The sequence below is a fragment of the Gobio gobio genome (assembly GCF_949357685.1).
Source record: "Gobio gobio genome assembly, chromosome: 20".
Taxonomy (NCBI): Eukaryota; Metazoa; Chordata; class Actinopteri; order Cypriniformes; family Gobionidae; genus Gobio; species Gobio gobio.
This window is the reverse complement of record NC_137113.1, coordinates 5,422,955-5,448,232: the sequence shown is the minus strand read 5'-3', so window position 1 is coordinate 5,448,232 and position 25,278 is coordinate 5,422,955. Positions and strand designations below refer to the sequence as shown.

Sequence of the window (25,278 nt, the reverse complement as noted above, 5' to 3'; positions counted from 1 at the left end):
TGTTGTCTCAGTTGTGGTGCTTTCTGCTGTTGTGGTCTCAGTTGTTGTGCTCGGTGTTGTTGTCTCAGTTGTGGTAGTTTCTGCTGTTGTTGTGCCTGTTGTTGTACTTTCTAATGTTGTGGTGCTCGGTGTTGTTGTCTCAGTTGTGGTGCTTTCTGCTGTTGTGGTCTCAGTTGTGGTGCTCGGTGTTGTTGTCTCAGTTGTGGTGCTTTCTGCTGTTGTGGTCTCAGTTGTGGTAGTTTCTGCTGTTGTTGTGCCTGTTGTTGTACTTTCTAATGTTGTGGTGCTCGGTGTTGTTGTCTCAGTTGTGGTGCTTTCTGCTGTTGTGGTCTCAGTTGTGGTGCTCGGTGTTGTTGTCTCAGTTGTGGTGCTTTCTGCTGTTGTGGTCTCAGTTGTGGTGCTTTCCGCTGTTGTTGTCTCAGTTGTGGTGCTCGGTGTTGTTGTCTCAGTTGTGGTGCTTTCCGCTGTTGTGGTCTCAGTTGTGGTGCTTTCTGCTGTTGTTGTGCCTGTTGTTGTACTTTCTATTGTTGTGGTGCTCGGTGTTGTTGTCTCAGTTGTGGTGCTTTCTGCTGTTGTGGTCTCAGTTGTGGTGCTCGGTGTTGTTGTCTCAGTTGTGGTGCTTTCTGCTGTTGTGGTCTCAGTTGTGGTACTTTCTGCTGTTGTCGTCTCAGTTGTGGTGCTCGGTGTTGTTGTCTCAGTTGTGGTGCTTTCTGCTGTTGTTGTCTCAGTTGTTGTACTCGGTGTTGTGGTCTCAGTTGTGGTGCTTTCTGCTGTTGTGGTCTCAGTTGTTGTGCTCGGTGTTGTGGTCTCAGTTGTGGTGCTTTCTGCTGTTGTTGTCTCAGTTGTTGTGCTCGGTGTTGTGGTCTCAGTTGTGGTGCTTTCTGCTGTTGTGGTCTCAGTTGTGGTGCTTTCTGCTGTTGTGGTCTCAGTTGTGGTGCTTTCCGCTGTTGTGGTGTCAGTTGTGGTGCTCGGTGTTGTTGTCTCAGTTGTGGTGCTTTCTGCTGTTGTGGTCTCAGTTGTGGTGCTTTCTGCTGTTGTGGTCTCAGTTGTGGTGCTTTCCGCTGTTGTGGTCTCAGTTGTGGTGCTCGGTGTTGTTGTCTCAGTTGTGGTGCTTTCTGCTGTTGTTGTGCCTGTTGTTGTACTTTCTATTGTTGTGGTGCTCGGTGTTGTTGTCTCAGTTGTGGTGCTTTCTGCTGTTGTGGTCTCAGTTGTGGTGCTCGGTGTTGTTGTCTCAGTTGTGGTGCTTTCTGCTGTTGTGGTCTCAGTTGTGGTACTTTCTGCTGTTGTCGTCTCAGTTGTGGTGCTCGGTGTTGTTGTCTCAGTTGTGGTGCTTTCTGCTGTTGTGGTCTCAGTTGTTGTGCTCGGTGTTGTGGTCTCAGTTGTGGTGCTTTCTGCTGTTGTTGTCTCAGTTGTTGTGCTCGGTGTTGTGGTCTCAGTTGTGGTACTTTCTGCTGTTGTCGTCTCAGTTGTGGTGCTCGGTGTTGTTGTCTCAGTTGTGGTGCTTTCTGCTGTTGTTGTCTCAGTTGTTGTGCTCGGTGTTGTTGTCTCAGTTGTGGTAGTTTCTGCTGTTGTTGTGCCTGTTGTTGTACTTTCTAATGTTGTGGTGCTCGGTGTTGTTGTCTCAGTTGTGGTGCTTTCTGCTGTTGTGGTCTCAGTTGTGGTGCTCGGTGTTGTTGTCTCAGTTGTGGTGCTTTCTGCTGTTGTTGTGCCTGTTGTTGTACTTTCTATTGTTGTGGTGCTCGGTGTTGTTGTCTCAGTTGTGGTGCTTTCTGCTGTTGTGGTCTCAGTTGTGGTGCTCGGTGTTGTTGTCTCAGTTGTGGTGCTTTCTGCTGTTGTGGTCTCAGTTGTGGTACTTTCTGCTGTTGTCGTCTCAGTTGTGGTGCTCTGTGTTGTTGTCTCAGTTGTGGTGCTTTCTGCTGTTGTGGTCTCAATTGTTGTGCTCGGTGTTGTGGTCTCAGTTGTGGTGCTTTCTGCTGTTGTTGTCTCAGTTGTTGTGCTCGGTGTTGTGGTCTCAGTTGTGGTACTTTCTGCTGTTGTCGTCTCAGTTGTGGTGCTCGGTGTTGTTGTCTCAGTTGTGGTGCTTTCTGCTGTTGTTGTCTCAGTTGTGGTGCTCGGTGTTGTTGTCTCAGTTGTGGTGCTTTCTGCTGTTGTTGTCTCAGTTGTTGTACTCGGTGTTGTGGTCTCAGTTGTGGTGCTTTCTGCTGTTGTGGTCTCAGTTGTTGTGCTCGGGGTTGTGGACTCAGTTGTGGTACTTTCTGCTGTTGTTGTCTCAGTTGTGGTGCTCAGTGTTGTTGTCTCAGTTGTGGTGCTTTCTGCTGTTGTGGTCTCAGTTGTTGTGCTCGGTGTTGTGGACTCAGTTGTGGTGCTTTCGGCTGTTGTTGTCTCAGTTGTTGTGCTCAGTGTTGTGGTCTCAGTTGTGGTGCTTTCTGCTGTTGTGGTCTCAGTTGTGGTGCTCGGTGTTGTTGTCTCAGTTGTGGTGCTTTCTGCTGTTGTTGTGCCTGTTGTTGTACTTTCTATTGTTGTGGTAATCGGTGTTGTTGTCTCAGTTGTGGTGCTTTCTGCTGTTGTGGTCTCAGTTGTGGTGCTTTCTGCTGTTGTGGTCTCAGTTGTGGTGCTCGGTGTTGTTGTCTCAGTTGTGGTGCTTTCTGCTGTTGTGGTCTCAGTTGTGGTACTTTCTGCTGTTGTCATCTCAGTTGTGGTGCTTTCCGCTGTTGTGGTCTCAGTTGTGGTGCTCGGTGTTGTTGGTTCAGTTGTGGTGCTTTCTGCTGTTGTGGTCTCAATTGTGGTGCTTTCTGCTGTTGTTGTCTCAGTTGTGGTGCTCGGTGTTGTTGTCTCAGTTGTGGTGCTTTCCGCTGTTGTGGTCTCAGTTGTGGTGCTCGGTGTTGTTGTCTCAGTTGTTGTGCTTTCTGCTGTTGTGGTCTCAGTTGTGGTGCTCGGTGTTGTGGTCTCAGTTGTGGTGCTTTCTGCTGTTGTTGTCTCAGTTGTGGTGCTTTCTGCTGTTGTTGTCTCAGTTGTGGTGCTCGGTGTTGTTGTCTCAGTTGTGGTGCTTTCCGCTGTTGTGGTCTCAGTTGTGGTGCTTTCTGCTGTTGTGGTCTCAGTTGTGGTGCTCGGTGTTGTGGTCTCAGTTGTGGTGCTTTCTACTGTTGTGGTCTCAGTTGTGGTGCTTTCCGCTGTTGTGGTCTCAGTTGTGGTGCTTTCTGCTGTTGTTGTCTCAGTTGTGGTGCTCGGTGTTGTTGTATCAGTTGTGGTGCTTTCTGCTGTTGTGGTCTCAGTTGTGGTGCTCGGTGTTGTGGTCTCAGTTGTGGTGCTCGGTGTTGTGGTCTCAGTTGTGGTGCTCGGTGTTGTTGTCTCAGTTGTGGTGCTCTGTGTTGTTGTATCAGTTGTTGTGCTTTCTGCTGTTGTGGTCTCAGTTGTGGTGCTCGGTGTTGTGGTCTCAGTTGTGGTGCTTTCTGCTGTTGTTGTCTCAGTTGTGGTGCTTTCTGCTGTTGTTGTCTCAGTTGTGGTGCTTTCCGCTGTTGTGGTCTCAGTTGTGGTGCTTTCTGCTGTTGTGGTCTCAGTTGTGGTGCTCGGTGTTGTGGTCTCAGTTGTGGTGCTTTCCGCTGTTGTGGTCTCAGTTGTGGTGCTTCCTGCTGTTGTGGTATCAGTTGTGGTACTTTCTGGAGTTGCTGTTGTGCCTGTTGTTGTACTTTCTATTGCTGTGGTGCTCAGTGTTGTGGACTCAGTTGTGGTGCTTTCTGCTGTTGTGGTCTCAGTTGTGGTACTTTCTGGAGTTGTTGTGACTGTTGTTGTACTTTCTATTGTTGTGGTGCTCGGTGTTGTGGACTCAGTTGTGGTGCTTTCTGCTGTTGTTGTCTCAGTTGTGGTGCTCGGTGTTGTTGTCTCAGTTGTGGTGCTTTCTGCTGTTGTGGTCTCAGTTGTGGTGCTCGGTGTTGTTGTCTCAGTTGTGGTGCTTTCTGCTGTTGTGGTCTCAGTTGTGGTGCTCGGTGTTGTTGTCTCAGTTGTGGTGCTTTCTGCTGTTGTTGTCTCAGTTGTGGTGCTTTCTGCTGTTGTTGTCTCAGTTGTGGTGCTCGGTGTTGTTGTATCAGTTGTGGTGCTTTCTGCTGTTGTGGTCTCAGTTGTGGTGCTCGGTGTTGTGGTCTCAGTTGTGGTGCTCGGTGTTGTGGTCTCAGTTGTGGTGCTCGGTGTTGTTGTCTCAGTTGTGGTGCTCTGTGTTGTTGTATCAGTTGTTGTGCTTTCTGCTGTTGTGGTCTCAGTTGTGGTGCTCGGTGTTGTGGTCTCAGTTGTGGTGCTTTCTGCTGTTGTTGTCTCAGTTGTGGTGCTTTCTGCTGTTGTTGTCTCAGTTGTGGTGCTTTCCGCTGTTGTGGTCTCAGTTGTGGTGCTTTCTGCTGTTGTGGTCTCAGTTGTGGTGCTCGGTGTTGTGGTCTCAGTTGTGGTGCTTTCCGCTGTTGTGGTCTGAGTTGTGGTGCTTCCTGCTGTTGTGGTATCAGTTGTGGTACTTTCTGGAGTTGCTGTTGTGCCTGTTGTTGTACTTTCTATTGCTGTGGTGCTCAGTGTTGTGGACTCAGTTGTGGTGCTTTCTGCTGTTGTGGTCTCAGTTGTGGTACTTTCTGGAGTTGTTGTGCCTGTTGTTGTACTTTCTATTGTTGTGGTGCTCGGTGTTGTGGACTCAGTTGTGGTGCTTTCTGCTGTTGTTGTCTCAGTTGTGGTGCTCGGTGTTGTTGTCTCAGTTGTGGTGCTTTCTGCTGTTGTGGTCTCAGTTGTGGTGCTTTCTGCTGTTGTGGTCTCAGTTGTGGTGCTCGGTGTTGTTGTCTCAGTTGTGGTGCTTTCTGCTGTTGTGGTCTCAGTTGTGGTGCTCGGTGTTGTTGTCTCAGTTGTGGTGCTTTCTGCTGTTGTGGTCTCAGTTGTTGTGCTTGGTGTTGTGGTGCTTTCTGCTGTTGTTGTCTCAGTTGTTGTGCTTTCTGCTGTTGTGGTCTCAGTTGTGGTGCTCGGTGTTGTTGTTTTAGTTGTGGTGCTTTCTGCTGTTGTTGTCTCAGTTGTGGTGCTTTCTGCTGTTGTGGTCTCAGTTGTGGTGCTCGGTGTTGTTGTCTCAGTTGTGGTGCTTTCTGCTGTTGTTGTCTCAGTTGTGGTGCTTTCTGCTGTTGTGGTCTCTGTTGTTGTGCTCGGTGTTGTGGTGCTTTCTGCTGTTGTTGTCTCAGTTGTGGTGCTCGGTGTTGTTGTCTCAGTTGTGGTGCTTTCTGCTGTTGTGGTCTCAGTTGTTGTGCTTGGTGTTGTGGTGCTTTCTGCTGTTGTTGTCTCAGTTGTGGTGCTTTCGCCTGTTGTGGTCTCAGTTGTTGTGGTCTCAGTTGTGGTACTTTCTGGAGTTGTTGTGCCTGTTGTTGTACTTTCTATTGTTGTGGTGCTCGGTGTTGTGGACTCAGTTGTGGTGCTTTCTGCTGTTGTTGTCTCAGTTGTGGTGCTCGGTGTTGTTGTCTCAGTTGTGGTGCTTTCTGCTGTTGTGGTCTCAGGTGTGGTGCTTTCTGCTGTTGTGGTCTCAGTTGTGGTGCTCGGTGTTGTTGTATCAGTTGTGGTGCTTTCTGCTGTTGTGGTCTCAGTTGTGGTGCTCGGTGTTGTTGTCTCAGTTGTGGTGCTTTCTGCTGTTGTCGTCTCAGTTGTTGTGCTTTCTGCTGTTGTGGTCTCAGTTGTGGTGCTCGGTGTTGTTGTTTTAGTTGTGGTGCTTTCTGCTGTTGTTGTCTCAGTTGTGGTGCTTTCTGCTGTTGTGGTGCTCGGTGTTGTTGTCTCAGTTGTGGTGCTTTCTGCTGTTGTGGTCTCAGTTGTGGTGCTCGGTATTGTTGTCTCAGTTGTGGTGCTTTCTGCTGTTGTGGTCTCAGTTGTGGTGCTCGGTGTTGTTGTCTCAGTTGTGGTGCTTTCTGCTGTTGTGGTCTCAGTTGTGGTACTTTCTGCTGTTGTCGTCTCAGTTGTGGTGCTCGGTGTTGTGGTCTCAGTTGTGGTACTTTCTGCTGTTGTGGTCTCCGTTGTGGTGCTCAGTGTTGTTGTCTCAGTTGTAGTGCTTTCTGCTGTTGTGGTCTCAGTTGTGGTGCTCGGTGTTGTTGTCTCAGTTGTGGTGCTTTCTGCAGTTGTTGTGCCTGTTGTACTTTTTATTGTTGTGGTACTCGGTGTTGTCGTCTCAGTTGTGCTGCTCGGTGTTGTTGTCTCAGTTGTGGTGCTTTCCGCTGTTGTGGTCTCAGTTGTGGTGCTTGGTGTTGTTGTCTCAGTTGTTGTGCTTTCTGCTGTTGTGGTCTCAGTTGTGGTGCTCGGTGTTGTGGTCTCAGTTGTGGTGCTTTCTGCTGTTGTTGTCTCAGTTGTGGTGCTCGTTGTTGTTGTCTCAGTTGTGGTGCTTTCCGCTGTTGTGGTCTCAGTTGTGGTGCTTTCTGCTGTTGTGGTCTCAGTTGTGGTGCTCGGTGTTGTTGTCTCAGTTGTGGTGCTTTCTGCTGTTGTGGTCTCAGTTGTGGTGCTCGGTGTTGTGGTCTCAGTTGTGGTGCTTTCTACTGTCGTTGTCTCAGTTGTGGTGCTTTCTGCTGTTGTTGTCTCAGTTGTGGTGCTCGGTGTTGTTGTATCAGTTGTGGTACTTTCTGCTGTTGTGGTCTCAGTTGTTGTGCTCGGTGTTGTGTTCTCAGTTGTGGTGCTTTCCGCTGTTGTGGTCTCAGTTGTGGTGCTCGGTGTTGTTGTCTCAGTTGTGGTGCTTTCTGCTGTTGTTGTCTCAGTTGTGGTGCTCGGTGATGTTGTCTCAGTTGTGGTGCTTTCTGCTGTTGTTGTGCCTGTTGTTGTACTTTCTATTGTTGTGGTGCTCGGTGTTGTTGTCTCAGTTGTGGTGCTTTCTGCTGTTGTGGTCTCAGTTGTGGTTCTCGGTGTTGTTGTCTCAGTTGTGGTGCTTTCTGCTGTTGTGGTCTCAGTTGTGGTGCTCGGTGTTGTTGTGTCAGTTGTGGTGCTTTCTGCTGTTGTTGTCTCAGTTGTGGTGCTTTCTGCTGTTGTGGTCTCAGTTGTGGTACTTTCTGCCGTTGTGGTCTCAGTTGTGGTGCTCAGTGTTGTGGTCTCAGTTGTGGTGCTCAGTGTTGTTGTCTCAGTTGTGGTGCTTTCTGCTGTTGTGGTCTCAGTTGTGGTACTTTCTGCTGTTGTGGTCTCAGTTGTGGTGCTCGGTGTTGTTGTCTCAGTTGTGATGCTTTCTGTAGTTGTTGTCTCACTTGTGGTAATTTCTGGAGTTGTTGTGCCTGTTGTACTTTCTATTTTTGTGGTGCTTTCTGCAGTTGTTGTCTCAGTTGTGGTACTTTCTGGAGTTGTTGTGCCTGTTGTACTTTCTATTGTTGTGGTGCTCGGTGTTGTCGTCTCAGTTGTGGTGCTTTCCGCTGTTGTTGTCTCAGTTGTGGTGCTTTCTGCTGTTGTGGTCTCAGTTGTGGTGCTTGGTGTTGTTGTCTCAGTTGTTGTGCTTTCTGCTGTTGTGGTCTCAGTTGTGGTGCTCTGTGTTGTTGTCTCAGTTGTGGTGCTTTCTGCTGTTGTTGTGTCAGTTGTGGTGCTTTCTGCTGTTGTTGTCTCAGTTGTGGTGCTCGGTGTTGTTGTCTCAGTTGTGGTGCTTTCTGCTGTTGTGGTCTCAGTTGTGGTGCTCGGTGTTGTGGTCTCAGTTGTGATGCTTTCTACTGTTGTTGTCTCAGTTGTGGTGCTTTCTGCTGTTGTTGTCTCAGTTGTGGTGCTCGGTGTTGTTGTCTCAGTTGTGGTGCTTTCCGCTGTTGTGGTCTCAGTTGTGGTGCTTTCTGCTGTTGTGGTCTCAGTTGTGGTGCTCGGTGTTGTGGTCTCAGCTGTGGTGCTTTCTGCTGTTGTGGTCTCAGTTGTGGTGCTCGGTGTTGTGGTCTCAGTTGTAATGCTTTCTACTGTTGTTGTCTCAGTTGTGGTGCTTTCTGCTGTTGTTGTCTCAGTTGTGGTGCTCGGTGTTGTTGTCTCAGTTGTGGTGCTTCCCGCTGTTGTGGTCTCAGTTGTGGTGCTTTCTGCTGTTGTGGTCTCAGTTGTGGTGCTCGGTGTTGTGATCTCAGTTGTAGTGCTTTCTGCAGTTGTTGTCTCAGTTGTGGTACTTTCTGGAGTTGTTGTGCCTGTTGTACTTTCTATTGATGTGGTGCTCGGTGTTGTGGTTTCAGTTGTGGTACTTTCTGGAATTGTTGTGCCTGTTGATGTACTTTCTATTGTTGTGGTGCTCGGTGTTGTGGACTCAGTTGTGGTGCTTTCTGCTGTTGTGGTCTCAGTTGTGGTGCTTTCTGCTGTTGTGGTCTCAGTTGTGGTGCTTTCTGCTGTTGTTGTCTCAGTTGTGGTACTTTCTGGAGTTGTGGTCTCAGATGTGGTGCTTCCTGCTGTTGTGGTCTCGGTTATTAAACTGTCTGGAGTTGTTGTGCCTGTTGTTGTACTTTCTATTGTTGTGGTGCTCGGTGTTGTGGACTCAGTTGTGGGACTTTCTGCTGTTGTGGTCTCAGTTGTGGTACTTTCTGCTGTTGTGGTCTCAGTTGTGGTACTTTCTGGAGTTGTGGTCTCAGTTGTGGTACTTTCTCGAGTCATTGTGCCTGTTGTTGTACTTTCTATTGTTGTGGTGCTCGGCGTTGTGGACTCAGTTGTGGTGCTCTCTGCTGTTGTGGTCTCAGTTGTGGTACTTTCTGGAGTTGCTGTTGTGCCTGTTGTTGTACTTTCTATTGTTGTGGTGCTCGGTGTTGTGGACTCAGTTGTGGTGCTCTCTGCTGTTGTGGTCTCAGTTGTGGTACTTTCTGGAGTTGCTGTTGTGCCTGTTGTTGTACTTTTTCCTGCAGTTGTTGTCTCAGTTGTGGTACTTTCTGCTGTTGTGGTCTCAGTTGTGGTACTTTCTGCTGTTGTTGTCTCAGTTGTGGTACTTTCTGGAGTTGTGGTCTCAGTTGTGGTACTTTCTGGAGTTGTTGTGCCTGTTGTTGTACTTTCTATTGTTGTGGTGCTCGGTGTTGTGGACTCAGTTGTGGTGCTTTCTGCTGTTGTGGTCTCAGTTGTGGTACTCTCTGGAGTTGTTGTGCCTGTTGTTGTACTTTCTATTGTTGTGGTGCTCGGTGTCGTGGACTCAGTTGTGGTGCTTTCTGCTGTTGTGATATCAGTTGTGGTACTTTCTGGAGTTGTTGTGCCTTTTGTTGTACTTTCTATTGTTGTGGTGCTCGGTGTTGTGGTTTCAGTTGTGGTGCTTTCTGCTGTTGTTGTCTCAGTTGTGGTACTTTCTGGAGTTGTTGTGCCTGTTGTACTTTCTATTGTTGTGGTGCTCGGTGCTGTGGTCTCAGTTGTGGTGCTTTCTGCTGTTGTGGTCTCAGTTGTGGTACTTTCTGGAGTTGTTGTGCCTGTTGTTGTACTTTCTATTGTTGTGGTGCTCGGTGTTGTGGACTCAGTTGTGCTGCTCTCTGCTGTTGTGGTCTCAGTTGTGGTACTTTCTGGAGTTGTTGTGCCTGTTGTTGTACTTTCTATTGTTGTGGTGCTCGGTGTTGTGGACTCAGTTGTGCTGCTCTCTGCTGTTGTGGTCTCAGTTGTGGTACTTTCTGGAGTTGTTGTGCCTGTTGTTGTACTTTCTATTGTTGTGGTGCTCGGTGTTGTGGACTCAGTTGTGGTGCTTTCTGCTGTTGTGATCTCAGTTGTGGTGCTTTCTGCAGTTGTTTTCTCAGTTGTGGTACTTTCTGCTGTTGTGGTCTCAGTTGTGGTACTTTCTGGAGTTGTTGTGCCTGTTTTTGTACTTTCTATTGTTGTGATGCTTGGGGTTGTGGACTCAGTTGTGGTGCTCTCTGCTGTTGTGGTCTCAGTTGTGGTACTTTCTGGAGTTGCTGTTGTGCCTGTTGTTGTACTTTCTATTGTTGTGGTGCTCAGTGTTGTGGACTCAGTTGTGGTGCTTTCTGCTGTTGTTGTCTCAGTTGTGGTACTCTCTGGAGTTGTTGTGCCTGTTGTTGTACTTTCTATTGTTGTGGTGCTCGGTGTTGTGGTATCAGTTGTGGTGCTTTCTGCTGTTGTTGTCTCAGTTGTGGTACTTTCTGGAGTTGTTGTGCCTGTTGTTGTACTTTCTATTGTTGAGGTGCTCGGTGTTGTGTTCTCAGTTGTAGTGCTTTCTGCTGTTGTTGTCTCAGTTGTGGTACTTTTTGGAGTTGTTGTGCCTGTTGTTGTACTTTCTATTGTTGTGGTGCTTGGTGTTGTGGTCTCGGTTGTAGTGCTTTTTGCTGTTGTTGTTTCAGTTGTGGTACTTTCTGGAGTTGTTGTGCCTGTTGTTGTACTTTCTATTGTTGTAGTGCTCGGTGTTGTGGACTCAGTTGTGGTGCTCTCTGCTGTTGTGGTCTCAGTTGTGGTACTTTCTGGAGTTGCTGTTGTGCCTGTTGTTGTACTTTCTATTGTTGTCGTGCTCAGTGTTGTGGACTCAGTTGTGGTACTTTCTGGAGTTGTTGTGCCTGTTGTTGTACTTTCTATTGTTGTGGTGCTCGGTGTTGTGGACTCAGTTGTGGTGCTCTGTGCTGTTGTGGTGCTTTCTGCTGTTGTTGTCTCAGTTGTGGTACTTTCTGGAGTTGCTGTTGTGCCTGTTGTTGTACTTACTATTGTTGTGGTGCTCGGTGTTGTGGTCTCAGTTGTGGTACTTTCTGGAGTTGTTGTGCCTATTGTTGTGGTGCTCGGTGTTGTGGTCTCAGATATAGTGCTTTCTGCTGTTGTTGTCTCAGTTGTGGTACTTTCTGCTGTTGTTGTCTCAGTTGTGGTACTTTCTGGAGTTGTTGTGCCTGTTGTTGTACTTTCTATTGTTGTGGTGCTCAGTATTGTGGTCTCAGTTGTGGTGCTTTCTGCTGTTGTGGTCTTGCTTGTGGTACTTTCTGTTGTTGTAGTACCCACAGTTGTGGTGCTTTCTGCTGTTGTGGTCTCAGTTGTAGTACTTTTTGGAGTTGTTGTGCCTGTAGTCATACTTTCTGTTGTTGTAGTGATTTCTGATGTTGTAGAGCCTACAGTTGTGGTCTCAGGGGTTGTGCTTTCTGCTGTTGTGCTCTCAGATGTGGTACTTTGGGGAGTTGTTGTGCCTGTGGCTGTACTTTCTGTTGCTGTAGAGCTTTCTGTTGTGGTCTCAGTTGTGGTACTTTCTGTTCTTGTGGTGCCCAGAGTTGTGGTACTTTCTGCTGTTGTGGTCTCCACTGTTGTACTTTCTGGAGTTGTTGTGCTTTCTGTTGTTGTAGCACCCACAGATGTTGTCTCTGGGATTGTGCTTTCTGAGGTTGTGGTCCCGGTTGTTGTACTTTCAGGAGTTGTTGTACTGTCTGTTTTTGTAGTACCCAAAGTTGTAGTCTCGGTTGTGGTACTTTCAGGAGTGTTTGTGGTACCAACAGTTGTCTCACTAGTGGTACTTTCTGTTGCTGTGGTGCTTTCTGCTGTTGTGGTCTCAGTTGTGGTACTTCCTGGAGTTGTTGTGCCTGTAGTCGTACTTTCTGTTGCTGTAGTGCTTTCTGTTGTGGTACTTTCTGTTATCGTGGTGCCCACAGTTGTGGTGCTTTCTGCTGTTGTGGTCTCGGCAGTTGCACTTTCTGGAGTTGTTGTGCCAATGGTTGTACTTTCTGTTGTTGTGGTGCCCAGTGTTGTGGTCTCAGTTGTGGTGCTGTCTGTTGTTGTAGTACCCACAGTTGTTGTCTCAGGGGTGGTACTTTCTGTTGCTGTGGTGCTTTCTGTTGTTGTTCCCAGAGTTGTTGTCTCAGGTGTGGTGCTTTCTGCGGTTTTGGTCTCGCTTGTGGTACTTTCTGATGCTGTGGTGCTTCCTGTTGTTGTTGTACCTGCAGTTGTTGTCTCCTTGGTTGTGCTTTCTGTTGTTGTGGTCTCAGTTGTGGTACTTTCTGGAGTGGTTGTGCCTGTAGTCGTACTTTCTGTTGCTGTAGTGCTTTCTGTTGTGGTACTTTCTGTTATTGTGGTGTCCACAGTTTTGGTGCTTTCTGCTGTTGTGGTCTCACTTGTGCTACTTTCTATTGTTGTGGTACCCAGAGTTGTAGTGCTTTCTGTTGTTGTAGTAGCCACAGTTGTGGTCTCAGGAGTGGTGCTTTCTGATGTTGTGATCACAGTTGTTGTTCTTTCGGGAGTTGTTGTGCCTGTGTTCGTTCTTTCTGATGTTCTGGTACTTTCAGGAGTTGTTGTACTTTCTGTTGTTGTACCCAAAGTTGTGGTCTCAGATGTGGTGCTTCCTGGTGTTGTGGTCTCGGCTATTATACTTTCTGGAGTTGTTGTGCCTGTAGTTGTACTTTCTGTTGTTGTAGTAGCCACAGTTGTGCTATCAGGGGTGGTGCTTTCTGCTGTTGTGATCGCAGTTGTTGTACTTTCGGGAGTTGTTGTGCCTGTGTTCATACTTTCTGTTGCTGTGGTGCCTAGTGGTGTTGTCGCAGTTGTGGGGCTTTCTGACGCTTTGGTACTTTCTGTCGTTGCTGTACCCAAAGTTATGGTCTCAGATGTGGTGCTTTTTGCTGTTGTGGTCTCACTTGTGGTACCTTCTGTTGTTGTGGTACCCACAGTTGTGGTCGCAGTTGTGGGGCTTTCTGCTGTTGTGGTCTCGGTTGTGGTACTTTCTGTCGCTTTGGTACTTTCTGCTGTTGCTGTACCCAAAGTTATGGTCTCAGATGTGGTGCTTTCTGCTGTTGTGGTCTCACTTGTGGTACCTTCTGTTGTTGTGGTACCCACAGATGTGCTCGTAGTTGTGGGACTTTCTGCTGTTGTGGTCTCACTTGTGGTACCTTCTGTTGTTGTGGTACCCACAGATGTGTTAGTAGTTGTGGGACTTTCTGCTGTTGTGGTCTCGGTTCTGACACTTTCTGTTGTTGCTGTACCCAAAGTTATGGTCTCAGATGTGGTACTTTCTGCTGTTGTGGTCTCACTTGTGGTACCAAGAGCTGTGGTTGCAGTTGTGGGGCTTTCTGCTGTTGTGGTCTCGGTTGTTGTACTCTCAAGAGTTATTTTACCTGTTGTTGTACTTTCTGTTGCTGTGGTGCCTAGTGGTGTTGTCTTAGTTGTGGTGCTTTCTGCTGTTGTGGTCTGACTTGTGGTACTTTCTGGAGTTGTTGTGCCTGTAGTTGTAATTTCTGTTGCTGTAGTGCTTTCTGTTGTTGTGGTACCTACAGCTGTGGTCTCAGATGTGGTGCTTTCTGCTGTTGTGGTCTCACTTGTGGTACCAAGAGCTGTGGTTGCAGTTGTGGGGCTTTCTGCTGTTGTGGTCTCGGTTGTTGTACTCTCAAGAGTTATTTTACCTGTTGTTGTACTTTCTGTTGCTGTGGTGCCTAGTGGTGTTGTCTTAGTTGTGGGGCTTTCTGCTGTTGTGGTCTCACTTGTGGCACTTTCTGTCGCTTTGGTACTTTCTGTTGTTGCTGTACCCAAAGCTATGGCCTCAGATGTGGTACTTTCTGCTGTTGTGGTCTCACTTGTGGTACCAAGAGCTGTGGTTGCAGTTGTGGGGCTTTCTGTTGTTGTGGTCTCACTTGTGGTACCAAGAGCTGTGGTTGCAGTTGTGGGGCTTTCTGCTGTTGTGGTCTCGGTTGTTGTACTCTCAAGAGTTATTTTACCTGTTGTTGTACTTTCTGTTGCTGTGGTGCCTAGTGGTGTTGTCTTAGTTGTGGTGCTTTCTGCTGTTGTGGTTTGACTTGTGGTACTTTCTGGAGTTGTTGTGCCTGTAGTTGTAATTTCTGTTGCTGTAGTGCTTTCTGTAGTTGTGGTACCCACAGCTGTGGCCTCAGATGTGGTGCTTTCTGCTGTTGTAGTCTCACTTGTGGTACTTTCTGGAGTTGTTGTGCCTGTAGTTGTAATTTCTGTTGCTGTAGTGCTTTCTGTTGTTTTGGTACCTACAGCTGTGGTCACAGTTGTGGGGCTTTCTGCTGTTGTGGTCTCGGTTGTGACACTTTCTGTTGTTGCTGTTCCCAAAGTTATGGTCTCAGATGTGGTACTTTCTGCTGTTGTGGTCTCACTTGTGGTACCAAGAGCTGTGGTCGCAGTTGTGGGGCTTTCTGCTGTTGTGGTCTCGGTTGTGATACTCGCAAGACTTATTGTACCTGTGGTTGTACTTTCTGTTGCTGTGGTGCTGTGGTTTTCTGTTGTTGTGGTCTCACTTGTGCCACTTTCTATTGTTGTGGTACCCGGAGTTTTAGTGCTTTCTGCTGTTGTGATCTCGACTGTTGTACTTTCTGGAGTTGTTGTTCCTGTGGTCGTACTTTCTGTCGCTTTGGTACTTTCTGCTGTTGCTGTACCCAAAGTTATGGTCTCAGATGTGGTGCTTTCTGCTGTTGTGGTCTCACTTGTGGTACCTTCTGTTGTTGTGGTACCCACAGATGTGCTCGTAGTTGTGGGACTTTCTGCTGTTGTGGTCTCACTTGTGGTACCTTCTGTTGTTGTGGTACCCACAGATGTGTTAGTAGTTGTGGGACTTTCTGCTGTTGTGGTCTCGGTTCTGACACTTTCTGTTGTTGCTGTACCCAAAGTTATGGTCTCAGATGTGGTACTTTCTGCTGTTGTGGTCTCACTTGTGGTACCAAGAGCTGTGGTTGCAGTTGTGGGGCTTTCTGCTGTTGTGGTCTCGGTTGTTGTACTCTCAAGAGTTATTTTACCTGTTGTTGTACTTTCTGTTGCTGTGGTGCCTAGTGGTGTTGTCTTAGTTGTGGTGCTTTCTGCTGTTGTGGTCTGACTTGTGGTACTTTCTGGAGTTGTTGTGCCTGTAGTTGTAATTTCTGTTGCTGTAGTGCTTTCTGGAGTTGTTGTTCCTGTGGTCGTACTTTCTGTTGTTGTGGTGCCCAGTGTTGTAGTCCCAGTTGTGGTGGTTTGTGCTGTTTTGGTGCTTTCTAGAGTTGTTGTGCCTGTGTTCGTACTTTCTGTTGCTGTGGTGCCTTGTGTTGTGGTGCTTTCTGCTGTTGTGGTCTTGCTTGGGGTACTTTCTGTTGCTGTGGTACTTTCTGTTGTTGTTGTTCCCACAGCTATGGTCTCAGATGGGGTGCTTTCTGCTGTTGTGGTCTCGGCTATTATACTCTTTTGAGTTGTTGTGCCTATAGTCATACTTTCTGTTGTTGTAGTGCTTTCTGTTGTGATATGACCCACAATTGTTGTCTCAGGGGTGGTGCTTTCTGTTGTGGTCTCATTTGTGGTACCTTCTGTTGTTGTGGTACCCACTGTTGGGGTGCCTTCTGCTTTTGTGGTCTCGGCTGTTGTATTTTTTGTGATTGTTGTGCCTATGTTCATACTTTCTGTTGCTTTGGTACTTTCTGTTGTTGTACCCAAAGTTATGGTCTCAGCTGTTAAACTCTCTGGAGTTGTTGTGCCTGTAGTTGTACTTTCTGTTGTTACAGTACCCACAGCTGTGCTTTCAGTGGTGTTGCTTTCTGCTTTTGTGTTCGCAGTTGTGGTACTTTCGGGAGTTGTTGTGCCTGTGGTTGTACTTTCTGTAGCTGTTGTGCTATCTGTTGATATGGTCTCAGTGTTGGTAATATCTGGAGTCGATGTGCCTGTGGTTGTACTTTCTGTTGCTGTGGGGCTTTCTGTTGTTGTACCCATAGTTGTTGTCCCAGGGGTGGTGCTTTCTGCTGTCGTGGCTTCGCTTGTGGTTCGTTTGAGAGTTATTATTCCTGCAGTTGTTGTGGTGCTTTCTGCTGTTGTGTTCTTGGTTGTGATACTTTCTAAAGTTGTTGTATCCATAGTTTCTGCTTTTGTTGTTTCTATTTTCATTGTTGTTTCCACATTGTCTGTAAGGGGAAGTTAATTTATATATTTAAACTTAAAAAACTAAAAAACAATTAAACATTATATATATATATATATATATATATATATATATATATATATATATATATATATATATATATATAATCTTATATGTAAATTCAAATCAAAATATGTTTAACAGACTGTTTAACTTATATAAATGCAACTCATTACATAGATCTGATCTGCTCAATTAAAAACAAAAACATAATTTTCTCATTGAACATTAAATTACCAGTGTCTGTATATCACAAGTACCACAAGTTGTCTGTCTATTAGATCATTTTTCGGACAGTCTCTTCTGCTCACCCAGGCTGCATTTATTTGATCCAAAATACAGCGAAAACTATTTAAAATAGCTGTTTTTTATTTGAATATATTTTAAAATTCAGTTTATTCCTGTGAATCAAAGCTGTATTTTCAGCATCATTACTCCAGTCTTTAGAGTCACGCGATCCTTCATAAATAATTAGAATTTGATGATTTGCTGCTCAAGACACATTTATTATTATTATCAATGTTTTTCAGGATTATTTAATGAATAGTAAGTTCAAAAGAACTGCATTTATCTGAAATATAAAGCTTTTGCAACATTATAAATGTCTTTACTTTCACTTGATCAATTTAATGCATCCTTGCTGAATAAATGTATTAATTTCTTTATTTTTTTCCCAAAGAAATAAATAAAAATTCTTACAGACCAAAAACTTTTAAACGGTAGTACAATGTTGCAAAAGCTTTCTATTTCAGATAAATTAACTTTCTATTCATCAAAGAATCCTACAAATCCTGTTTTACACAACTGTTTTCAACATTGATAATAATCCTAAATATTTCTTGAGCATAAAATCATCATATTAGAATGATTTCTGAAGGATCATGTGACACCTGAAGACTGTAATGATGCTGAAAATTCAGCTTTGCATCCCAGGAATAAATTACATTTTAACATATATTCAGCCTTGGTGAGCAGAAGAGACTTCTTTTAAAAACATTAAAAAACCTTGTGTATATAGCACATACCAGTTGTAACGACCATCTTTGTAGTTTCTGTTGTTAACATTGTCTCTGGAGTGACAGTAGCAGGGGTAGTGTTTGTGTTCTTTACATCTGAAAAACATTTATGCATTGTAAATCAACAAAGCTACAATTATGACTTTTGTAAACAAAGGGGAAATGTAAATGTATTTACCTGCACAGTAAGCCAAAGAGCAGAAAGCTGGTTGCACAAACTCATACACATAATAATCTCCTGGACAGGCTTTGACTTTAATAGGATCTGATTGGAAATTGCAGCAGCTATTTTCCCAGTGACCGCAGACGTCTCGAGTGACCACTCCATCCTCAACTGTTGGATGTCCTCCGTTCAGCCATAGTGGGGCATGAGTGCCACAACTATTCTCATCAACACATGTGTCTGGCATCTCAGCGCTCTGACCCTGAATGAAGAGACGGTACCAGCCGTTCCAGCTAACCTCACAGTCACACATTATTTGAGAGGAATGTTGATTGTTGGTGGCTCTCCATGGATCATCCAGGACATTGTAGTTGTGGCAGGGGTCAACAGGGGGAGCTGTTATGGAGAAAAAAAGCTTCTGAGTAAGTCGATTTCTACTTGATATAGGCCTATCCTTTGTACTATTGCATAAGTAATAAAAGTTTAAAATGTTTTTTGATTTTAACATAATTTAGATTTAACATCATTTAGCATTGTGAAAGGGAGACCTTAAGTCCCATTGTACTTAAGTGTAAAGAAAATGATTACTAGCAGTTTGACTTCGGTAAGAATACTTTGACTGTAGACTGCAATACAATGTGGTTTCCAATCCACTGTGAAAAGTTTTTGCTGCGTTCACCCCTCATCATACCACAGTTGTTTTCCTTCAGTAAAAATGGAGTGCTTCAGAACCCATTTGAAGATTTAATATTTAATTTAAAACGGAGTTTTGTGGATATGGCATTAGATTATGTGGCATAGAAAGTGGTCATAACATGGAAAGCAGTTTCCTTTCTCTTTTTTTATTGCGTACTATGTAAAAATACTCCTTCTGCAGTCCAAAATAACTTTTTTTTGAAACCTTGAAACTCTTCCTCCTCGAAATGTTACTTTTTATAGTATTTTCCAACTACTGAATATTTTTTAATTTCTTTTATTTTTGACTTGTATATTTGTATGCGTTTCTATGTGTCAAAATGTATAGCAAGCATTAAAGGGATAGTTCACCCAAAAATGAAAATTAAAATGGGGGTAATAAAGGGCTTCTGAAACGAATCGATGGGTTTGTGTAAGAAAAAAAGATCAATTTTTAAAACATTATAAAGTAAAATATCTAGACCACCAACTTACGATAAAAGCATAACTGGCAATGACGTCAGACGTAGCATAACCGCTTTGAACCGTACGAGGAGTTACACTTTCTTCATAAGTTGAATATGGAAGGCGGTCCACCCGAAGCTAGACATTTTACTTTATAAAGTTTTAAATATGGATCCTATTTTTCTAACACAAACCCATCGATTCGCTTCAGAAGGCCTTTATTAACCCCACAGAGCCATGTGGAGCACTTTTATAATGGATGTGCTTTTTTGGGCTTCAAATTTTGGGCTGCCATTATAATGCTTGGATTAGCCAGGACATTTTTTAATATAACCCCGATTGTATTCGTCTGAAAGAAGAACGTCATATACACCTAGGATGGCTAGAGGGTGAGTAAATCATGGGCTAATTTTCATTTTTTGGATGAATTTTAAACACAAAATAATTGACTGCACTGTCTACATTTACATGCACCTTTAACAACATTACAGTCTTGGGTCTGTGTGGGTAGGTCTCTATCAGCTTTTTACATCTGGCAACTGTAATTTTCCCCCTATACCATCTTTGCAGAACCGCTCAAGCTCTGTCAGATTGCATGGAGATTGGGAGTTGACAGATTTTTTTCCCCTACTGTAAATTGGATTGAGATCTGAACTCAGACTTGGTCACTAAAGGACATGTTTTTTTTTCAGCCATTTCTGTGTAGTTTTGGCTTGACAGGGTCAACTGCAGAGATTATGCCTTTCTTAATCACTGATTGAAAAGTATACTAAAGGATTCCAGTGATTTGAAAATATTCTTATTTTCATGCCTTGCACATTTAAATTAGTTTTAGCAAAGCCACCAAAAGTAATTTTTTCTTCATGGTGTAAATTATGCCAAAATACTGATTCACCAGCTACAATCAATTGAAACTCCCTGACTATGCGCAAGTGTTTTTTTTTTTAATACATCAGCCATATTTTTTAGTTCGAAAATACAAAAATACTATTTATGTGACTTCAGAAACCAATGACATTTGACATATTAAAGGGGGTGAATACTTAAGAAATCACGACGTTTGAATTTGTCATTTATTAAAGGATTTGAAATGCACATTTTTGGAATATTTCTACTCTGCTTCAATTCATTTACCCAGACCTTTTGACTTTTTTTGTGATTGAAAAAAAAATGCAGCTGCGCTTATTTTCTGCTAACAGTAATAGTAATGATGCAAACCTGAATCAAAATCACAGCTGCACATTACACACACATTTTTTACATGCAGGATCGGATCTGGCTGCATAGGTTTGCTAATCTGAACAGAACTACTTCAGAAACTTTACATTACCATTCGTAATAGTCACGGATGTCATTTCTATAGCTGAGGTTGAGAAGGTATAGGTGGCGTTGATGTTCCTTACATCTGAAAAAAGTACAAATAAGATCAAAATTAAATCAACAAAGATGTAATGATGACTTAATGCTGTAGACAAAAGAAAAATGTAGGTATATTTACCTGCACAGTATGCCAAATAGCAGAAAGATGGTTTCACAAACTCATAGACATAATAATCTCCTGGACAGGCTTTGACTTGAATGGGATTGGACAGAAAAGCGCAGCAGTCATTGTCATAGTGACCGCAGACGTCTCGAGTGACCACTCCATCCCCAACTTCTGGATGTCCTCCGTTCAGCCACAGTGGGGCATGAGTGCCACAGCTGTCCTGATTGACACATGTGTCTGGCATCTGAACACTATGACCATCAAAAAAGAGACGGTACCAGCCGTTCCAGCTGACCTCACAGTCACACTTTATTTCAGAGGAATATTGATTGTTGGTGGCTCTCTGGGGTTCATCCAGGACATTGTAGTGGTCGCAGGGGTCATCTGTTATGGAAACATTAAAATAATGTTTGTAAATGTAAATTCATATCTCATATCATTGCATACTATTGTTAATGAGATTAGGCTTAAGGGTGCAGTGTGTAGTATTTATGCAATATAATATATATAACTATGTTTTCAGTGGTGTATAAAGACCTTACATAATGAACCGTTATGTAAGACCCTAGAATGAGCCGTTTCTATCTACATACACCACGGGTCCCTTACAGTGAAGTCGCCATTTTGTGCCTTCATGTTTCTACAGTAGCCCTAAACGGACAAACTTCTCTACAGAGCACTAATCACTCTCTGTGTCCTGAGCTTCTCTATGCGCTGCGAAAGGGAGGGGGTGAGCATTGGGGGTGCAATTCACAACCTCACCGCTAGATGCCGCTAAAAATCACAAACTGCACCTTTAAGGTACTTTTTTCACTTGTGATCTCTTTTCTTTTAGGATTGACAAAGGGGATATAAACAGCCTAACATTTCCTACCATAAGTAATGGATATTGAACATCCAGCAGGTTGTTATCACAGAATAAACCCAGACAGGGTGATCGGGACATCTTGCATTACTCCGAAGGGGTTTATTCTGCGATAACAACTGGCTGGATGTACATTATCCCACTTATTACACGGCCAGATGAGGGCCGGATCTGGGCGACACTATGTTGCTGTCCGGGACGTCAAATATCGAGTCGAAATATTTCATTAGATCATTAAACGCAAAGCTTCAACAGAGACAGTTGTTATGACATTTCACCACATAAATAATTATGGTGATAAGAGATATTGATTTGAGATTAAACTTTTAAAAACGTCTACCTGTTTGTCATCGTTGCTCCCTCTATTTCCACCTTCAAATCTGCTCTAAAGACTCTATTCTCTTTGGTTTTCAATACTCCTTGATCATAGGTTTGATTTGATTGTTTTACTATTGTTGTGGTTTCCTTAAGTTTGGTAGGTTTTTAATTTTTTCTATTTTTAGACTTATTCTTTTCTGTACAGCACTTGGTCAGCCTTGGTTGTTTTTAAATGTGCTTTATAAATACAGTCAAACCAAAAAATATTCAGGCACCAGATATAATTGTTTTACTAATGGGTGCAGGGCACTATAGTTATTTATGTAAGGGAGGATAGCAAAAGTAAACTGTGACATATTATACCCAAAAAATTCTTCATACAGTGACTACCAGTAAAATTGATTTAAAAAAAATTGGGGCCAAAATTATTCAGACACTTTGACCTGACCATGCTTTTCTTTAGTGTTTTTTCTTGAATTGCTAATGCGACCTTTGACACCACAGACTGAACAAAATGAAGCAATGCTTGGTCATTGGTTGACCTAAATTGGTATAATCTAATTGTGTACTTAAATTGAACACCTGATTGGTTGATTGTAATCCATTACATACCCTTCTATCAAAGTTATCTGACATTATCGAGATGAATTTGTTCTGACAGTTCAACTCTGAGTTCTTGTCATATTTTCTTACCATTTTCTAAACTACAGCGCATAAACTGTGATAATGTGAGAAATGTTGAAGGTGGCTGAATAAATTTAGGTTTGACTGTAAATATTGTACTGTATTGTTGTCTTGTAATCCATTACAGTGTACAAAAAAAATCATCTCAAAATGGCAGTTTGTATGAATGAAGGGAGTAGGCCAAGTCTGCGATACCCAGATGACATAATTAAATAATAGTACACAAAATATTGATTTGAGCTTTAATATTTTATTAGCTCACCCAACGCAAAACTTTAACAAAGAAAAACCCTTTCTAGCGAGTGTAAAGAGCTGACTTCAGTTACCCGGATGAGCCTGATGTGTTATCAGTTTTTATAAGTTGTTATCGGGGAATAACATTCCGCTGGAGGGCGTGATTGACCAACCGCATTCAAGTATTCCACAGAGCCGTGTAATAAGTATTGGTATTGTAATGTTTTGGTAACCTTATGTTTTAAAGTATTGAAGTGTGTTATCTCATGATGTCAACTGTGACAGAATGATTGGCAGGCGACATGTTTATCACACACCTAGGTCTTTCAAGATGCAATTCCATGACGCAGTAGTACATCCCATTGCATGTGTACACTATTGTGATAAGCTCAAAAATAGTTCTTTGAGAACAAGTACATACTTTTAGACCAAAGGTTTTAGGGCGAATTGCAAAACAGCTCAAATTTTTCACAATCCACACATTTATCTGAGACAATATCATAAATTATCGCACTTTTCAAAACAAAGTGGGGTGCTTTTGAATGCATTTACAGTTTTTCCTTACATTTCTTCACACTAAGGTCTTTGCTTTTTAAAATTCACTGATCCAAACAGACTCTTACTTTAGCCAGCCAATTTTAGATACGTAATGTACGTACTGCATACTTTTCAGCTAAGACTGTTATTATGAAAAGCTGTTATTGAAGTGTCACTATATACTATTGAAATAACATGTTTATCATAAAGTTCCACTACAGGGATAACAGGTAAAGTGGAAGTATAATTATAGTGTTGTTATAAGAAGATAAATATTGAGAATTACCTGGTTGCTGTCCATCAATTATTTCACCTTTAAAACAAAAGAATATAAGAACAAAGGTTTAACTTTGAAGGATGATACAGTCAGTTCGCTTATTGATGATTTGCGGCCACAGGTGTGTATTCAAACTTTAAAGATGTATAAACACTCACCAAACGGCAGCAGTATCAAAACACACAATGAGAATGTAAACCTCATTGTGATAAACGGCTCCTTCTACACCTGCAAACACAAACATAAACGTATAAAATATGTATATATTTGTATATTGTATTAAATGTAACAACTTCATAAAAAGCCTTCATTTGTTAGCTAACATGAACTAAGAATGAACAATACTTATACTCTTTCTTAATCTTACAAACTATTTTTTAAATATCACTATACCGTAAAAAATACATTGTTCATTGTTACTTCATGTTAGTTAATGCATTGAATAATTCTAACCAATTATACCTTATTGTAAAGCGTTTATGTTACAAAATCATTTAGGTGTATCAAGATTATTTAAAGAGTCATTAAACCTCAACGGGATAAAATTAAATAAGTAATATTACCTGATACAAAATATTGCTTCGCAAACTCCAAAAACACAGTGATGCTTTAATCCAGTTAAAGAATACAATGAAGAACGATCTTCAGGTCTCGCAATCTTATCTGTGACTGTATTAAGTGTGGGTGGACCTTTTCTACATGGGTTGAAAAACAATACCCAACCTCCAACATTTTTTTCCTATGTTGCATGACGACAATGCTTCTTTGTACACCTGCCATTGAGAAACACATATTTTAGTCTTGAATAGATGAACGTATATAGGAGAACTACAAGACAATCAAATGAATCTGAATGATGAGGACGCTAGTTCCCAGAACCATCACAGTCTATCAGCCTGTTTGCTTTTACACATTTAGTCAAACTAAGGTCAATGCTCTCAAAATAGTTAACAGAGCCATATTCTAAATACAAATGACATGCAACATTAAAAAAAAAAAAATACTAACTTTACACCAAGTTTCAATTGTCAACACAGGCGACTACAGTTAAGCCATATTTCCACAAAGTACATTTTACTAAACTGTTCACACAACAATTGTCAAACCACAAAACCAGTCAACCAGGAAATGTAGATGTATATATCATCCGAGTAAATAAGCTTTGCATTGATATATGGTATAGGATAGGGCAATATTTGGCCGAGATACAACTATTTGAAAATCTGGAATCTGAGGGAGCAAAAAAAAAAATCAAAATATTGAGCAAATCACCTTTAAAGTTGTCCAAATCAAGTCCGTAGCAACGCATTTTACTACTAATAATACATGTTTGATATATTTACGGTAGGACATTTACAAAACACCTTCATGGAACATGATCTTTACTTAATATCCTAATGATTTTCGGCATAAAAGAACAATGGATCATTTTGACCCATACAATGTATTGTTGGCTATTACCAAAAATACACCCGTGTGACTTATGACTGGTTTTGTGGTCCATGCAGGGTCACAGTTATGATTTCCCTTTATATAAATAAGTTACCAGATGAAGAAGAGGAAGAAGAGCAGTTGGCAGAACAAGAGGAGAAGACCGAGTGGAGGAGGTAAAAAGAAGAGAAGAGAGAATAAGAGGGCATTGAAAGAGGAAGATGAGGTGTTGTATGAAAAGGAGAGAAGCGATTGAGAGGACGAGTTACTTTAATTTATGAATCAGAGGATCCCAAATCACTGTCTGTCATGTGTTGTCTTCATACAAGACCTTGTTTTAGACAATAGATGACTTGTTTTATATGTTTTTGAAAAGAATGCTATGCTTACATTTACTACATTACATTGTTTTGCCGTATTTTTAGGTATTCGTTGTTTTTGAGATCATTCAAATTAGTTTGGAGAATTGAAACAACTTTTTTTTGACACTATTAAACCATAATGGCAAATTAAATTCAAATCATGCTGTTTAAAGTTAGGGTCATATTGTGGGTGGTGAGTTGGATGGTTTACCCTATGCAATGGATCAAATTGCCAGATTCAATCTGCCTGTAATAGGCCTATATTTATATAGGCCCATTATAATATCAAAATAATATGGAATTATGAATCATGGGTGGATCTGTGCCTTGTAGCTCTTTTGTGGCCTCGCCCGTCATATAGACAGCAGCAACATCATGACGTGCATTCATGCGTATTGTGATATTTCTGTGTCCTCTTTTTACCTCCTAACTATTCTAAGCATATTGGCAGCTTGGACTGGGAGAACCAGCTGTCAGTCAGGGCGGATCAAAGCCCCTGCAGGCCGTATGCAGCCACACCTGTGTGAACAATCAGCGTGAAAACAACGCTCAAACATTTTTGGTGATCTGAGCAATAACTGAACCTCACCCCAACCTTATATTCTATGAAAGGGAACAGCAACCAGTGCTGCAACATTCTTCGGCTCCTTTAGAAATGTAGGTTCATTGCCACACACACATTTGACGCAAGTAAGTATCAGTATTATCAATATGGAAATTAAAACAATTACACAGACGGTATTCCTCATATCAGTCAAATTTAGCTCATTCATTTTATATTAGTCAAAAGTTAAAAGGGAAAACGGATTTTGTAGCCACCTTTCACCTTTTTAATTTCATATTTGAACAGACATTATTCTCATTTTTAACATAGTCTCTTATTAAAGATTAATTAATTACATTATACATTATGTAAATCAATGAAATGTAGCCTAGGTAGGTGAGCACATAACATTCATAAATGCAATAAAACCAATACATAGAATTTGAGACCTGCAACCAGTTTGGTCACTTTAATAA

At 42.8% G+C, this 25,278-nt stretch overlaps 1 protein-coding gene across 1 annotated transcript in view; it reads right to left on the bottom strand.

Annotated features, from left to right (window-relative positions):
• The window catches only part of LOC307143785 (uncharacterized protein), a 66,238-nt gene extending 43,091 nt beyond the window's left edge, over positions 1-23,147 (bottom strand). The window contains exons 1-12 of the mRNA XM_079845546.1: positions 23,029-23,147; positions 22,624-22,693; positions 22,475-22,501; positions 19,563-19,934; positions 19,395-19,469; positions 16,940-17,320; positions 16,771-16,857; positions 13,059-15,728; positions 12,003-12,971; positions 11,460-11,909; positions 10,857-11,201; positions 8,431-8,531 (exon numbers count right to left, since the gene is read on the bottom strand). Coding sequence (XP_079701672.1) covers positions 8,431-8,531; positions 10,857-11,201; positions 11,460-11,909; positions 12,003-12,971; positions 13,059-15,728; positions 16,771-16,857; positions 16,940-17,320; positions 19,395-19,469; positions 19,563-19,934; positions 22,475-22,501; positions 22,624-22,669 — 5,523 coding nt within the window. The 5' untranslated portion in view covers positions 22,670-22,693; positions 23,029-23,147. The remainder of the gene's footprint in view (positions 1-8,430; positions 8,532-10,856; positions 11,202-11,459; positions 11,910-12,002; positions 12,972-13,058; positions 15,729-16,770; positions 16,858-16,939; positions 17,321-19,394; positions 19,470-19,562; positions 19,935-22,474; positions 22,502-22,623; positions 22,694-23,028) is intronic.
• Positions 23,148-25,278: the final 2,131 nt, after the last annotated feature.